The 13,893-nt window shown below is 49.9% G+C and overlaps 1 protein-coding gene across 1 annotated transcript in view; it reads right to left on the bottom strand.

Annotated features, from left to right (window-relative positions):
• Positions 1–835: 835 nt before the first annotated feature.
• Armh3 (armadillo like helical domain containing 3) overlaps positions 836–13,893 on the bottom strand; it is a 197,111-nt gene continuing 184,053 nt past the window's right edge. Inside the window, exons 25-26 of the mRNA XM_059257121.1 lie at positions 3,493–3,609; positions 836–2,071 (exon numbers count right to left, since the gene is read on the bottom strand). Coding sequence (XP_059113104.1) covers positions 1,979–2,071; positions 3,493–3,609 — 210 coding nt within the window. The 3' untranslated portion in view covers positions 836–1,978. The remainder of the gene's footprint in view (positions 2,072–3,492; positions 3,610–13,893) is intronic.

Here is a 13,893-nt window from a genome sequence, read left to right as displayed (position 1 = left end):
GCACTCGGGAGGCAGAGCCAGGCGGATCTCTGTGAGTTCGAGGCCAGCCTGGTCTCCAAAGCGAGTTCCAGGAAAGGCGCAAAGCTACACAGAGAAACCCTGTCTCGAAAAACCAAAATAAAATAAAGTAAAATGAGGAGAGACAGGGCAGGCAAGGAACGCTTTCTTAGGGCTCCTCGTCCCAGACTGGCCCTTGTTCCTCTATAGGAAAGGCTGGCAGAAACCCAAAAGGCACCCAAGAGACCTGCCCATAACACTACTCTCTCCTTCACCCAGAGGTGCAGGTGGCCATAGTTCTCTGAACCCAGCTGGTCTCCGTCAGGTCCAGGAGACTCAGAGTGGGCAGATCTTAAGGAAAGGTCCACGTAGCACGCAGGACCAGCTCCTGGGTCACGTGACGAGATGGAGGGGAAAGACACTCAAGAGACTGTCCCACACAAATCAACTTTTAATAGCTTTGATTTGCCACCAGCTCCAGCTGCTCTGGGGTTGATCACCATGGAAAACACTGAAAACCTCCGGTCAAGTTATCCATCTAGTGACCAGTGATCGGAGATGACCCAGCCCACAGTGCTTACGATCGATTCTACATCTCTGCATGTCAGTCTGTTGACAGATTCTCTAGAACTAGCACACTTCTACTCAGTCAGAACTCTGGCTTCCACGGAGGGCAAGCATTCCAAAGAGACGGATGCTAAACCAACAGGAACAGAAGCCCCAACCGACCGACCGACCTACGCTCTCAGCCTCCCTCTGATCCTCACTGGCTGCATGCCCCTTGCCATCCACAAAGCTTTAGACCGGGGGTGGGGGGTGGGGGGTGGGGGGTGGGGGGTGGGGACGACGACCTTAGAGCACCAGCTATCTCAGGGGCAGCTGTGGGGAAAGGGAAGGCCTACAGGAGTTCCACAGAGACTATAAAAAGGCAGACTGCACAGGCCAATTTCGTGAAGGGTGAATGTGCCCAAGGCCCAGCTAGAATATGGCTAGACAAGATGGAGGCCCTAGGCATGATGCTCACCTAGCCTGTTCCAGGAACAGCTCCCTAAACCCAGCAGGTTCTCTCCCTCCCAGCACCAGACCACAGCAGGAACAGATTCCTCCCTAGAGGAAATTCTTAGGCAGGCTGAATGTAAACAACAGCAGGGTGAGGGGGTGGAACACGTGGAGGGAGCTCATCTAGGCTCCCATTGGAGAGGGTGGGTGGGGAGGGAACCAGCAAAATAGGCACCTTGAGGGCTCCAGAAAACCTGTCAATGTTTATTTCACACACACTCTTTTAAGACAGTTTAAACCAGACTAAAAATGAAAGGCTAAAGTTGTGGGCCTATTGTGCTGATGAGTCAACCATTGGAAGGCGAGGGAAAGTGGACAGGTAGGTACTCCTGGTGCCCAAACCAAAACCCAGAAAGTCGAGGTCAGGCAGCACAGCCCCAGGCAGACTCCAACCTCCGATTTCTCTGAGGCGTCAATTTGAATTTAGAAAACAGAAAAGAAAGGTGCCGATCCCTGACCTACTCTATGCCTGGGCAGAGGTGCTAAGGTCTGGGCACACTGCAGCAGGGGCAGCGGCCTCGCTCTGCTCCAGGTCCAAAAGGGAAACAGGATGTGGCATCATAGCCAAGAACAGCCACTGGCCTTCAGAGTGTTGGCCTCAGCTGAGGCCTGCCCCATCAGCACCTAAATAATCAGAAGCCACAGCTTGGAATCTCAAATGGATCATGAGGCAGTATCCAGTGAGTGCGGCCCAGAAGCCTTGGACTGTTGGATGCCTTTTCTGTTGCCCGCCCGTTTCTCCCCAAATAAGATCATCCTGGGCTTGCCCCAGCTGTCCCAGCTCACTGAAGCACGGCCTTCACCAGGACTCTGGGTGCCTGGCTTCTCTCCAACCTTGCAGGCAGTCCCCGCTCCCTGTGCTTGCCCTCAGCCCTGGAGCCTCATGGGTAAGGGCAGTCAGTGGCTCTCAGGCGGTGCAGCATCAGGAGATGGTGGAGAACTCCTTCAGGAGGGCTTCCTGGCTGAGTGTGTGGAAGGCCAGGTTCCTCCGGACGTTGGTACTAATGGATCGAACCTGGGAGGGTGGGGAGGTGGAAGGGCAGAGCAGAGGGAACAGTCCATTACAAACAGCAGAAGGCAGTGTCTGGGCTGTTCACCGTGCTGGCAGGAGAAGACCCGGGTAGAAGGGCTGTGAGATCCAGACTCCCAACTCTAGACAGCTTTGTGGGAAATTTAGCAGCCTCTGCAAGGAGGCTTGTCCATGGAAAGAGAGTGTAGCTCTGTGAGGAACAAACCAAGCAGGGAGGGAAAGAATGTGCTGCTTGCCCTAGTCCCGGAGGCCAGGGGCTTCTCTTTGTTTCTGCTTCACTCTGAGAAAGGAAGTGGAGTCATCAGGCAGGAAGCAGAGGAAGGGCAGCGGGCCACCACCAGGCAAAGCCAGTCCTTAGCTCCTAGGTGGACTGGAACTTTCCTCCCTTGTGCCAGAGGCACAGCCAGGAGAGAGGAAAGCAGAGGTGGTGCCCAAGAGCCTCAAAAGGCAGCTTCTGCCATGACCCCGGCATTTGGGAGGCTGAGGCAGGAGGACCACTGCAAGTCCCAGGCTAGTCTAGGCTACATAGTGAGATACCATACTGAAGTGGGGGGAGAGGGAGAGATCCTCTAATTCTCCTTTACAACCTCTCCACAACCTGAAGACGGTCTCTTATTTGTTGCTGGTGCCCAGTAGTCCTCCACAGTCATGTTAAGATCACCACTCATCTCATTAAAACACTGGACCTTCTCTTGCTTTACACAAAGATGCCTTTCTTGTTCACAACTAACTCGCCACAGAAAAATCCTGAGGCGTTTCATGTCTGGGTTAGAGTTAGCTGTGATGATCTGACACCTTCACCACAGACTTGGCGCATGACGTAAAAGCTTCACTGAGAAAAGCCTGGGAAGTGGGTTTAGGGCCTCTGTATTATGCCAGTCACTGCCAGGGTTTGTGTCAAGCAGCCGCACACTACAGGGAAGCAGAGCTTTTCCTGGAGCAGCTCTGAGACAGAACAGGAAGGGGAAACCAGAGAGGAGAGGTCAGCTTGAAGCCATGCCTGGGGCGGCTGGGGGAGGCTGGGTGGTGGGAAATGGGAGTGGGCACAGGGAGTGAAGCCTGGGGAGCTACAGTGGGGGGCTCTCAGGCCAGGAACCAGTTAGGCAGTGAGGAAGGAGTGGCCGCAGGAGGAGGGTCAGTTACTCTCACTGTCGGTCTAAGGACAGGAAAGGTAGTAACACATCGTGGCTGCCACTGGCAGCACGGGCCAGACCTCAGGCCCAGCTGCAGCTGTGCAAGGCTGTCTCCGTGGCTGCAGACGAGGTGGGCATGGCTGGCTTGGGAACAGCTGCCTCTCACTGCCTCATTCCAAAATGCTTTGGGAGAGAAGTTGCACACAAACCCCCCCAGTGTCTAGAAACGGGCCCCCCTAGAGACACAGGCAGAGCCAGGGGTGGGGCACTCACCAGCTCTTTGAAGAAAGCAGCTTCCTTGTGTTGCTCGGAGTAGCGCTCATACTGGTCCAGGCCATCTTGCAGCTTCAATGTGAGTGTGTCGTAGTTGGCTCGTACCACCTCTAGTACCTGAGGAAAGTCAAGGGCCGAGCAGGGTCTCAGTCCCTGGCAAGAAGGCAGGATGGCAGGGAGCAATTCTTCTGGTTTATGGGATCTCCCCCTACCCCTCTTTCTTTTTGAGATAGGGTCTCATGTAGCTGAGGCTGGACTTGAATTCTTCATCCTTTGGTCCCTGCCTCCCAAGAACTGAGATTATAGGCAAGCACCACCACACCCAGCTCCTGGGGCCACTTTTTTTTTTTTTTTAGACAGGGTTTCTCTGTAGCTTTGGAGCCTGTCCTGGACTAGCTCTGTAGACCAGGCTGGCCTCGAACTCACAGAGATCCACCTGCCTCTGCCTCCCGAGTGCTGGGACTAAAAGCGTGCGCCACCACCGCCCGGCTGGGACCATTTTGGAATCTCTTCCATTCCCTGCCTTTTCTGACCAGCCCAGCCTGGACACCAAGGCTATGTACCCTGGGTGTGGTCGTCAGTGTCCCTAATGCCACCAACAGCACTCTCGGCCCCTGCGTGAGGCCTCTTCTAGCCAGGCTGTCCCAGGTGCTGAGTAACGCTTTCTGGAAACCGCACTTCTCCAGTCCTGGGATGTTCCTCAGCACCATCTGCCACTTGTTTTCATCTCTCAGTGCCAACCCAGCCCTCATACCCATCTCTTGGAGCAAACTTTTGGGCATCCAAGCATTGAGGTACAGTGGACACTTTCAAGAATAAGCCACAACTGTTACTCTGATGGGGCATGGAGTGGTGTATCTCCTCAACAATGCTTCTCTGACTTTTTAAAATTTTATTTAATGCCAGGCGGTGGTGGCACACGCCTTTAGTCCCAGCACTTGGGAGGCAGAGGCAAGAGGATCTCTGTGAATTCAAGGTCAGCCTGGTCTACAGAGTGAGTTCCAGGACAGGCTCCAAAGCTACACAGAGAAACCCTGTCTCGGGAAAAAAAAAAAAAAAAAAGAAACAAAAACAAAACAAAAAAATTATTTAACTTTATTTTATGTGCATTGGTGTCAGATCCCCTGGAACTGGAGTTACAGACAGTTGTGAGCTGCCACGTGGGTCCCCTGAAGAGCAGCTAGTGCTCTTAACCACTGAGCCATCTCTCCAGCCCCCTCACTTTTGTTTTATGAGACAGGGTCTTGTTATATAGTCTAGGCCAGCCTGGAACTCACCATATAGCTCAGTTTGGTCTACAGCTTTTCTCCTTCCTGTCTCACTCCTAAAGTCTGGGCCTCTAAGTATCTGCTGCCAGACTTGACCTGACTCTATGGGGTGAAGATTCAAAATTCACCTGACCTTGGGAATCCTGGATATCTGAGGTTAATAATAAAGGGACTGCCAGCCAAGGTTGATGTGACTTCAGTTTCTAAGACCCTGAATCAAAGGAAGGCAAGGGCAGGGCCAGGTGGGAGGGAGAGCACTCTACCAAGCTAGCAGAAGTGGCCAGAGCTGAAAAGAAGGACCAGGAGAGCAAAGTGATTGCTCACTCTGGTAACCTGTATGCAAGATCTGATTTGCAGGAAGACATGACATCAGGAAAACCTTGCTCATCAGGGAACTGGGAGGGTAAGTGGGAAGGACTTGGCTCTGACAGAAGGCGGGAGGCAAAGGGAGCCAGTCAGGGTCAGACACACCCAGACACACCTTGGAACCAAGGCTGGGTTCTTCAGGGGGCAGAAGGCTACTTCTGGACTGTTTTTACTTCCAGAGCAAATGTGTGGTGGGACAGACTTTACTTGGGAGCAAATGCTCCTTCCTGTCTGCCCAAGTTCCTGGGGTGATGGAAGAGCTGGGGAACACTGAGAGGCGCTGTGTCCTGAAGGGAAAGGCTCTGAGTTTGGATCTCAAGGCAAGAGGCAACAAGGGCAAAGCCTACCTACTCCCTTGCTTTCCTCTAGACACCCAGCTCCTCCCCAGTGGTTGTCTGCCAGGTCCCACAGTGTACCGTTTGCTCTGCTTTAGTTCCATAATCGAGGGGCCTGGTACCTAGCAATGGCAGCCACACAGGTAATCCAATCCTCTCATGCTTGAGGGCAGCATTCATAGCTAGAACAGCTACAGCCAAGGTCTTGGCTTAAGGCTAAAGAAAAAAAAAAAAAGATAAAAAAAGAAAAGGGGGCAAAAATCCCTCTAAGATGGTGCCAGGCCCCAGGAACCAGGCAAAACAGAGTAACATGTGCTTTCCCAAGCCCTAAACTCTGGGCAGTGGAAGCAGCGCCTACAATCTAACACCTTGAGTTTAGTCTTCCCTGAGGGGAGGCAGGTACTAGATGACAAAATCACACTAACGCCAGGTGTTAAGAAAAGGTGCAGCACAGGAAGAGGTGGATGTCCCCAGGGTACCAACTGTCCCCCAGAGCCTCGGTCTCGGGGGCTTTCTGGATCCCCTGGCTTCTCTTCTTGCGGGGTCAGAGCAGGGCACGGGGCCTGTGGGTTCAGCAGGCCCTGCTGTCTCCTGTGTCACCCCTGCTCTTTGCCTTCTAATGAAAGAAGACGTTCTCTGCTCGGTCCAGGTTGAGCACACGGCGACTCTCCCTTGCTGCAGGAGTACCTCAGTGGACCTCTTATTTGAGCCTCACTACTGGCCTGGCTCATGGCAAAGGAAACCTCAGGCAGCAGACAGCAATCTCCCAATCCACATGCAACCGCTGCATCTGGCTTCCTGCCAACCTCAGTGGGCCTCCTAGGCTAAGATCCTTCTCTGTAGCTCAGGCCTTGGCTTGCAATCCCCTGCCTCAGGCACCCGAGTAGCTGGGATTACAGGCCTGTGTCACCAGGCTGAGCTCAGATTGCCTTTCAAACTATTCCAGCCAAGTGTAAAGGTACACACCTTTAATCCTAGCACTGGGGAGGCAGAGGCAGACCTCCGTGCATCTGAGGCCAGTGTGTCTGGATAATGAGTTCCCTGCCGGCCAGGGCTACCCAGTGAGACCCTGGCTCAACAACAATACACCAATAGCCTCTTCTCTAAACACAGGCCCACCTTTGTTCATCAGCTGTGGGGCTGTAGGCTTCCTAAATCCATACCTACAATTTAGCCTATGGTAGCCTCAGAGTAGGAAAACTACCCAGTAGACATGTTTCTAAGGATTCCTCACAAACCACTATGACTCCATGTGGTCAGGACACTGGATCCTGGAAATACTGACAGAATAGCTGGAGTTATTATTAATAGTAACTGCAGCACTCTTGTTACAGGAATTCAGACAGCATCGGACATCTATTGTGTGTGAATGTATGTGATACATGCACAGGTGTATGTACGGGAGAATGTATACCGTGTGTGTGTGTGTGTGTGTGTGTGTAGGCTAGAAGACGATGTCAGGTGTTCCACTCTATCACATTCAGCCTTTATTTCCTTGAGATGGGAGTCTCTGAACCTGTGTCTGGCTGGCGGCTGGTGTCGCAGTGAGCATCCTGTCTGCCGCCCACAGCACTGGGTGACAGGTGTACATCTGGCCATGCCTGGTTTGTGAAGTGGATGTAAAGATTTGAACTCTGTTCCTCATTCTTGCAGAGGAAGCATTTGCACCCTGAGCCCTTTCCCCAGCCCGACACCTGACATCTTTGTGCCTCAGCTCTTCTGTCTATGAAATGTAACTTGATCTTCCTTCCTAAAACGACCTAGCAGTAAAGGTTTGAGCACCTAAAGTTACCACAGTTGATGGAAACACGCCATCCCAAATGACTGCACAGCTCCATCGAGAGTCCTGGGTCTCGAGAGCAACTACTTCCACAGGCTGGGAAGTCCTATTTGAATGGTCTCATGCTCTGCCGATGGAGCTAGCCAGGCGTTGGAAGTACCTATTTTAAGTTTTCCCAAAGGTCCTATAGACCTAAGTGGTTCTCTACCACAAAGGAATGTTTAGATTCCAGTGGAAGATGAGACAGACAAATGGCCTCAGTTCCAAAGCCTCCTGGCTGATTTGGTTAAAACACTCCCTCAAAAAAGCCGAGAAAGCAACCTGGGCAAGACGGGTGAAGGGGACCAAAACTCCTGGTTCTCGGGTGCCTGGAGATAATGGCATGAGAAAACAGCAGAGTCGTTAAGAACATGGACTTCAAGGTCACAGGTCTGAATGTTGGTTCCACTTTAAGCACTGATTAATGAGATAAAGTTATCATGAGTTTCTGGTCTTTTAGCCTCATACCTATAAAGGGACATAACACGACTTGCCTCGTCAGGCTGATGTGAAATGACACGAGACAGTGATTCCCCAGTATTGGGCACACAGTGAATGGCCAATAAACAGTTACTCATTTTCTAAGGAAAACTTTCAGAGACAAGAGCTTTTTGGATGTTTCTGCTGTCCCCAGACATCCCTAACCATAAGCTAGGAGTAAGGCCTCACTCATCTTGCTGCTGAGGGCACCAGATTCCCCTACACAATGGGAACGCAAGCCTCCTCAAGCAGATTTGACACCAGCCAGAAGTCAGTGCCTAGAACCTTCTCTGCCAACGTTGTTAGACCCGGCAGGGCAAGGGGGTACAGGCTAAGTGAAGGAAAAACTGAGCAGACAGGCTCATAAAAGGCTGCCTTTGCACAGTGGAGGTTGTGGGGTTTGTGTGTTTTCCCTTTCTGTTTTTCAAGACCGTGTTTCTCTGTGGTGCCCTTGCTGTCCTGTGTTTTCACTTTTTAGAGCAGGGCCTCTGAAACAGGAAATTATTCTAGCCTAAAGATCACAAAAGACAAGAATCACTGAGTTAGCTGAAGTTCCTTCGATGGCTGCCCTTTGAGTCTTTTTTTTTTTTTTTTAATTTTTATTTTGCAATACAATTCAGTTCTACATATCAGCCACAGATTCCCTTGTTCTCCCCCCTCCCCCGAGTCTTTTTTTTTAAATAATTTATTTATTTGTATTTTATGTTCACTGGTGTTTTGCCTGCATGTGTGTCTCTGTGAGGGTGTCAGATCCCCTGGAACTGGAGTTACAGTTGTACGCTACCATGTGGTGCTAGGAATTGAACCCAGAGCCCTTGCCTTTTAAGTTCTTAATGGCATCAGGCTCCTCTAGTCTTTGGGGCTTGTCAGTTTCTACCTGTAGCAAATTTACCGCTGTCTGGCTAGGTTTGAGGATCTTTGTTTGCACAACTCAAACATCTTATGTCTCAGGCAGGAAGGAGAAAGCCTTTTTTCTTTTAGCACACAGTCAACTTTTCAGACTCAAACCCAGATACCCTCTCCTAGAACCACGAGAACAACCTGCCCAGGCATCGCCTAAATCCTTCCTCTGGATCTGCTAAATCTGAAATGTTTGTCAACTCTGGCAAGTCTGAAGAGAAACACAGGTCTCATCTTCCCTGTCTCTCTCTCTCTCCTCTCCGTTATGCCTCCCAGTGAGGAGGGGTCTCTTCTTCTCCAGATGCGGTACAGGTTTGCACTTAGAGTTTCACCGGCCTAAGAACGGTTACTCGGTGCCGTTCTCACAGTGAAGTGGTACCCAGGGGCTGAACAATTTGTGAGGTAGATTCTGATAAGACAAAGCAAATGCCAATTCCTTCTCCAGAATTCACATTTACAGTTCCAAATTCAGGACAGGTTAAGGCTATCTGAGCACTGAAAAGATAGTCATTCTGTAAGTGAGACTCTGGCTGCTGGGTCTCGCTGCTCATGGGCACCGAGAAAAACGTTTCAATCAGCAGCTAGTGTTTGGGAAGTTGGAACTGTGGCTGAGACCGTGAGCAAAGGGCCAGAGAACTGGCTTAGTGGGAAGGTGCCTGCCATCAAGTCTGAAGACATGAGCTCCATCCCCAACTCCTCAGAGCCATCCTCTGACTGGCCCGAGTGTGTTGTAGCACGTACACCAGTTTTCTTCTTTGTTTTTGAGCTATCCCTGGCCTGGAGCTTACCAAGCTGGCCTCCACCTCCCAGAATCTGCCTGCCCACTGGAGTCAAAGGCATACACTTCCACACCTATCAAGTGGGGTACACGACTTCTACCACACCCTGTTGACATCCCAGTGCTTAGCAACGGAGCTGCTCCTCCTCCTCCTTTCTTTCACCTACTTTTCAGGGCCTGAGGCTCCCTTGCACCCCACCCCCTCATAAACAGCACCTCTCCCCACCTCCGGAAAACACCTGCATTTCACAGGTTTCCCACGGAGAGATTTGCTGGCAGGACCTCTCTTGGGGCAACAAACATGTGACTGCTACCATCAATTTCCTCACTGGAAATTGCTCTGAGTGGATGCTTCACACTCCGAAGAGAGTCAGCTCCGGTGTGGATTCCTCACACTGCCTAACGAAGTCCAAGGAACAGTAAACACTCAACAAGCTTGCAGAATTAATTTAGTAACACAGGCTCAACTAAAAAGGAAAGGAATCTCTCATTAGGGTCACATGGTAAGATTAGAATTGGCTCTGACAACCTAACACTCAGCACCGTTCTCAGTACTGATAGGCTTCTAAAGCCCTCAGCGCCACGTCCTGCCTCACGAAGCCAACAAGGAAAGTGGGAAATCAGACTCATGTGGAGCTAAGCAGGGTCAGGTGGGAACCGATGCGTGGCCATGAGGCTGAGATGCTGCTGCACAATCACTTGAGAAGGTTTTGAACAGCCTCAAACTCCCGATGAGGCTGTCTTCGAACTCCTGATGTCTTCACCTTCCAAGGGCTGAAATTGCGGGCATGTAACACTACACCTGGCTGCACACTCTGAAGCAGGGAAGTGAAGGGGCTCACTTGCCATGACATGTATAGAGGTCAGAAGGCAACTTGTCTGAGTCCGTTCCCTTCCCCAGGTGAGTCCTAGGGACCAAACTCAGGTCAGGAGCCTCAGTGACAAGTGTCTTTACCTGCTGACCAGGGAGGGTCAAGTTCCCTTCTCTTTTGGTTACCATCTCTTCACTTTATGGTACTGTAATAGTTAACTCAGAGTGCAACATTCTAGCTGGCAGGACCCCTGAGACAGCAGCTTCAGGAAAGTCCATTTACTGGACGATTCTGACCCAAACTGACAGCTGAAGCTCCCATCAGAGACAACCTGAAGGGCAGATTTTCATACACAGAGAGTGAGCAAAAGATGGAAAGAATGTCCCTTTACTCCACGTATACACAAACTACACATTACGTTTCTCAGAAGTCAGATGCAGCCCATTCTGCAATGTCCTACTGCGGTGTGTTCTAGTTGGTGACAATTTTCACAGCGTAAATTCCACTCAATTGTGCAGTGTTCTCATTAGATTAATAACCGTGCCAACAAGAGCAGAGACACATGGTGATCTTTGAGCAGCCAGGTTCAAATACTTGCTGAGCTATTTTTAGCATTTGTTTACATAGACCTAAAAGATTTGCACCTCAAAGGACAAGAACAAACAAGGAGATTCATGAGTTCCAGGTTGGACTAGTACCCAGAGAAGACTAGTAACTCCTCCAGAGACTGTGCTGCTCGTGCTCGCTCTCTCTCTCTCTCTCTCTCTCTCTCTCTCTCTCTCTCTCTCTCTCTCTCTCTGTGTGTGTCTGTCTGTCTGTCTGTCTTTCTCTCCCCTCCCCCTTTAAAAGGAAAGTATGTGAATGTATGAGGAGGCATCTGTGGAGGCCAGAAGACTGTGTGGAATCCATTGGAGCTGGAGATACAGGCAGTTATGCACTATGCAGCCCATGGGTGCTGGAAACTGAATGCCAGTCTTCTGCAAGAGCAGAAAGCACTCTTTAGCCAGAGACAGCTCTCTAGCCCCATCTTTTCAAATGTCATGTGTGTTTTTTTTTTTTTTTTTTAAGTTCTTTTTTTTTTTTAAGATTTATTTTATTTATTATGTATACAGTATTCTGCCTGCAATGTGTCCTTGCAGGCCAGAAGAGGGCACCAGTGGTTGTCAGCCACCATGTGGTTGCTGGGAATTGAACTCAGGACCTCTGGAAGAGCAGTCGGTGCTCTTAACCACTGAGCCATCTCTCCAGCCCCCGTCATGTGTGTTTTTAAGAGACAGGGTTTCAGGGGTTGGGATTAAAGGCATGGACAACCACACTTGGCTCACCAGCTTTAAACTTTTTTTCTTTTCTTTAAATTATTTTATTATTTTGTGTGTATGAGTATTTGACTCGAATGTATGTACTATATGTGTTCAGTACCTTTGGAGACCAGAAGAGGGCACTGAATCCCCTAGGATTAGAATTACAGACAGATGAGAGCCACCATGTGGGAGCTGGGAACAGAACCTGGTCCTCTACAAGAGCAGTCAATGCTCTTAACCACTGAACCATCTCTCCAGCCCTTAATTCTTTTTATTACATTTTTTAAAATGTGTGTGTGTGTGTGTGTGTGTGTGTGTCTGTCTGTCTGTCTGTCTGGGCATGAACGTGCCATGGCCTAAGTATGGAAATCAGAGGACAACGTGCAGGAGCTGGCTCTCTCCTTTCATTGTGTGGGTTCCAGAGATCAAACTTGAGTTGTGAGGCTTGGCTGTAAGTGCCTTTACCTACTGAGTAATCTTTTTTTCTGAGACAGGGTTTCTCTGTGTAATTTTGGTGCTTGTCCTGGATCTCCCTCTGTAGACCAGGCTGGCCTCGAACTCACAGAGATCTGACTGGCTCTGCCTGCCGAGTGCTGGGATAAAAGGCGTGCGCCACCACTGCCCAGCCCCACTGAGGAATCTTGCTGGCCTTATGCTTCTGTTATGTTACACTATGTCATGTCCTCAGAATGTGGCCCAAAATAGTCATAGGATCAAATGGATGATTAAAAGGACAGAATGCAGAGATCTAAGAGCTTTATGTTTCAACTCTTTCTGACCAAGAGACAGACACACAGTCACACACAGACACGCACACACAAGATAAGAAACTGTAAAAATAAAAATCCACACTGCAGGTGTGTAGGTCAGGCAGATAAGAGAGGTGGGATCTCAAGATGAACAATTCTCAGAGCGCACAGGACAGAGCGATATCTGAATTTTAACCCCAACCACAATAGAGTACTATTCACCCAGGCTTCAAAATCAGTACCAGGTGCTGGGTGGCAGCAGCGCACGCCTTTGATTCCAGCACTCAGGAGGCAGAGCCAGGCGGAGCTCTGTGAATTCGAGGCCAGTCTGGTCTACAGAGCGAGATCCAGGACAGCCAAGGATACACAGAGAAACCCTTCTCGAAAAACAAAACAAATGAGGACCAGGAAGTTATACTCTTTATTTTGTTTGTTTGTTTTTTCTGAGACAAGGTTTCTCTGTGTGACAGCTCTGTCCTGGAACTCATTTTGTAGACCAGGTTGGCCTCCTGCCTCTGCTTCCTGAGTGCTTCCCACTTGGTGTAACCGCTGGCTAGCAGTTACACTCTTAATGGCAGCACTACCTACCATATGAAGTCTACTCCAAGCCTAGCCATCTGAAGATTGAGAAGATGCAAAAGGATCACAGTGCTCCACAAACAATTCACCTGCCTTCTTGAACAAAGCACAACACTAGTTAAGAAGCCAACTGTGGTGATATTGTGTTCCCCAAAATATTGTGCACTCTGATAAACTTATCTGGGGTCAGAAAACAGAACAGCCACTAGATATAGAGGCCAGAAAATGGTGGCACACACACCTTTAATCCTAGCATTCTGGAGGCAGAGATCCATTTGGATCTCTGTGAGTTCAAGGCCACACTGGAAACAGCCAGGCATGGTGACACACGCTTTTAATCCCAGGAAGTGATGGCAGGAAGCAGAAAGGTATATAAGGCGTGAACACCAGGAACTAGAGCCTGGTTAAGCTTTTAGGCTTTTAGCAGCAGTTCAGCTGAGATCCATGTGGATGAGGACTCAGAAGCTTCCAGTCTGAGGAAACAGGATCAGCTGAGGAACTGGCGAGGTGAGGTTAGCTGTGGATTGTTCTATTTCTCTGATCTTTCAGCATTCACCCCACCCAATAACTAGCTCCGGGTTTGTTTTTATTAATAAGACCTTTTAAGATTTGTGTTACAGTCAACAGGACTGGTAAGATAGATATTCAGAGAGAGGATAAAGGTGCTTGCCATCAAACCTGACAACCTGAGTTTGATCCCTGGGATTCACTTGTTGAAGGAAGAGAACCACCTCCCTAAAGTTGTTCTCTGACCTTCACACACAGGCTGCAGCACACAACACACCCATCAACACGTAAAAAGAACAATAGCGGGCTCAGGGAGTCCAATTCCATGATGCAGGAATCAACTCACCGTGAAGACATAGCAACCTTGCATGTATATGCAGATAACAACAGAGCTAAGACTTGGCATACTGAAGGAAGGATCCAGGATCAGCAGTCAGGACTGCAGACTCCCCTGTAGACAAACCAGCAGCGACTGTCACACTACCAACCTACTTGACCTAAAGGGTA

This window comes from Peromyscus eremicus, chromosome 1 (assembly GCF_949786415.1).
Source record: "Peromyscus eremicus chromosome 1, PerEre_H2_v1, whole genome shotgun sequence".
In the NCBI taxonomy this organism is placed as follows: domain Eukaryota; kingdom Metazoa; phylum Chordata; class Mammalia; order Rodentia; family Cricetidae; genus Peromyscus; species Peromyscus eremicus.
The sequence above is the reverse complement of the archived record's forward strand: the minus strand, read 5'-3'. Positions and strand labels throughout refer to the sequence as shown.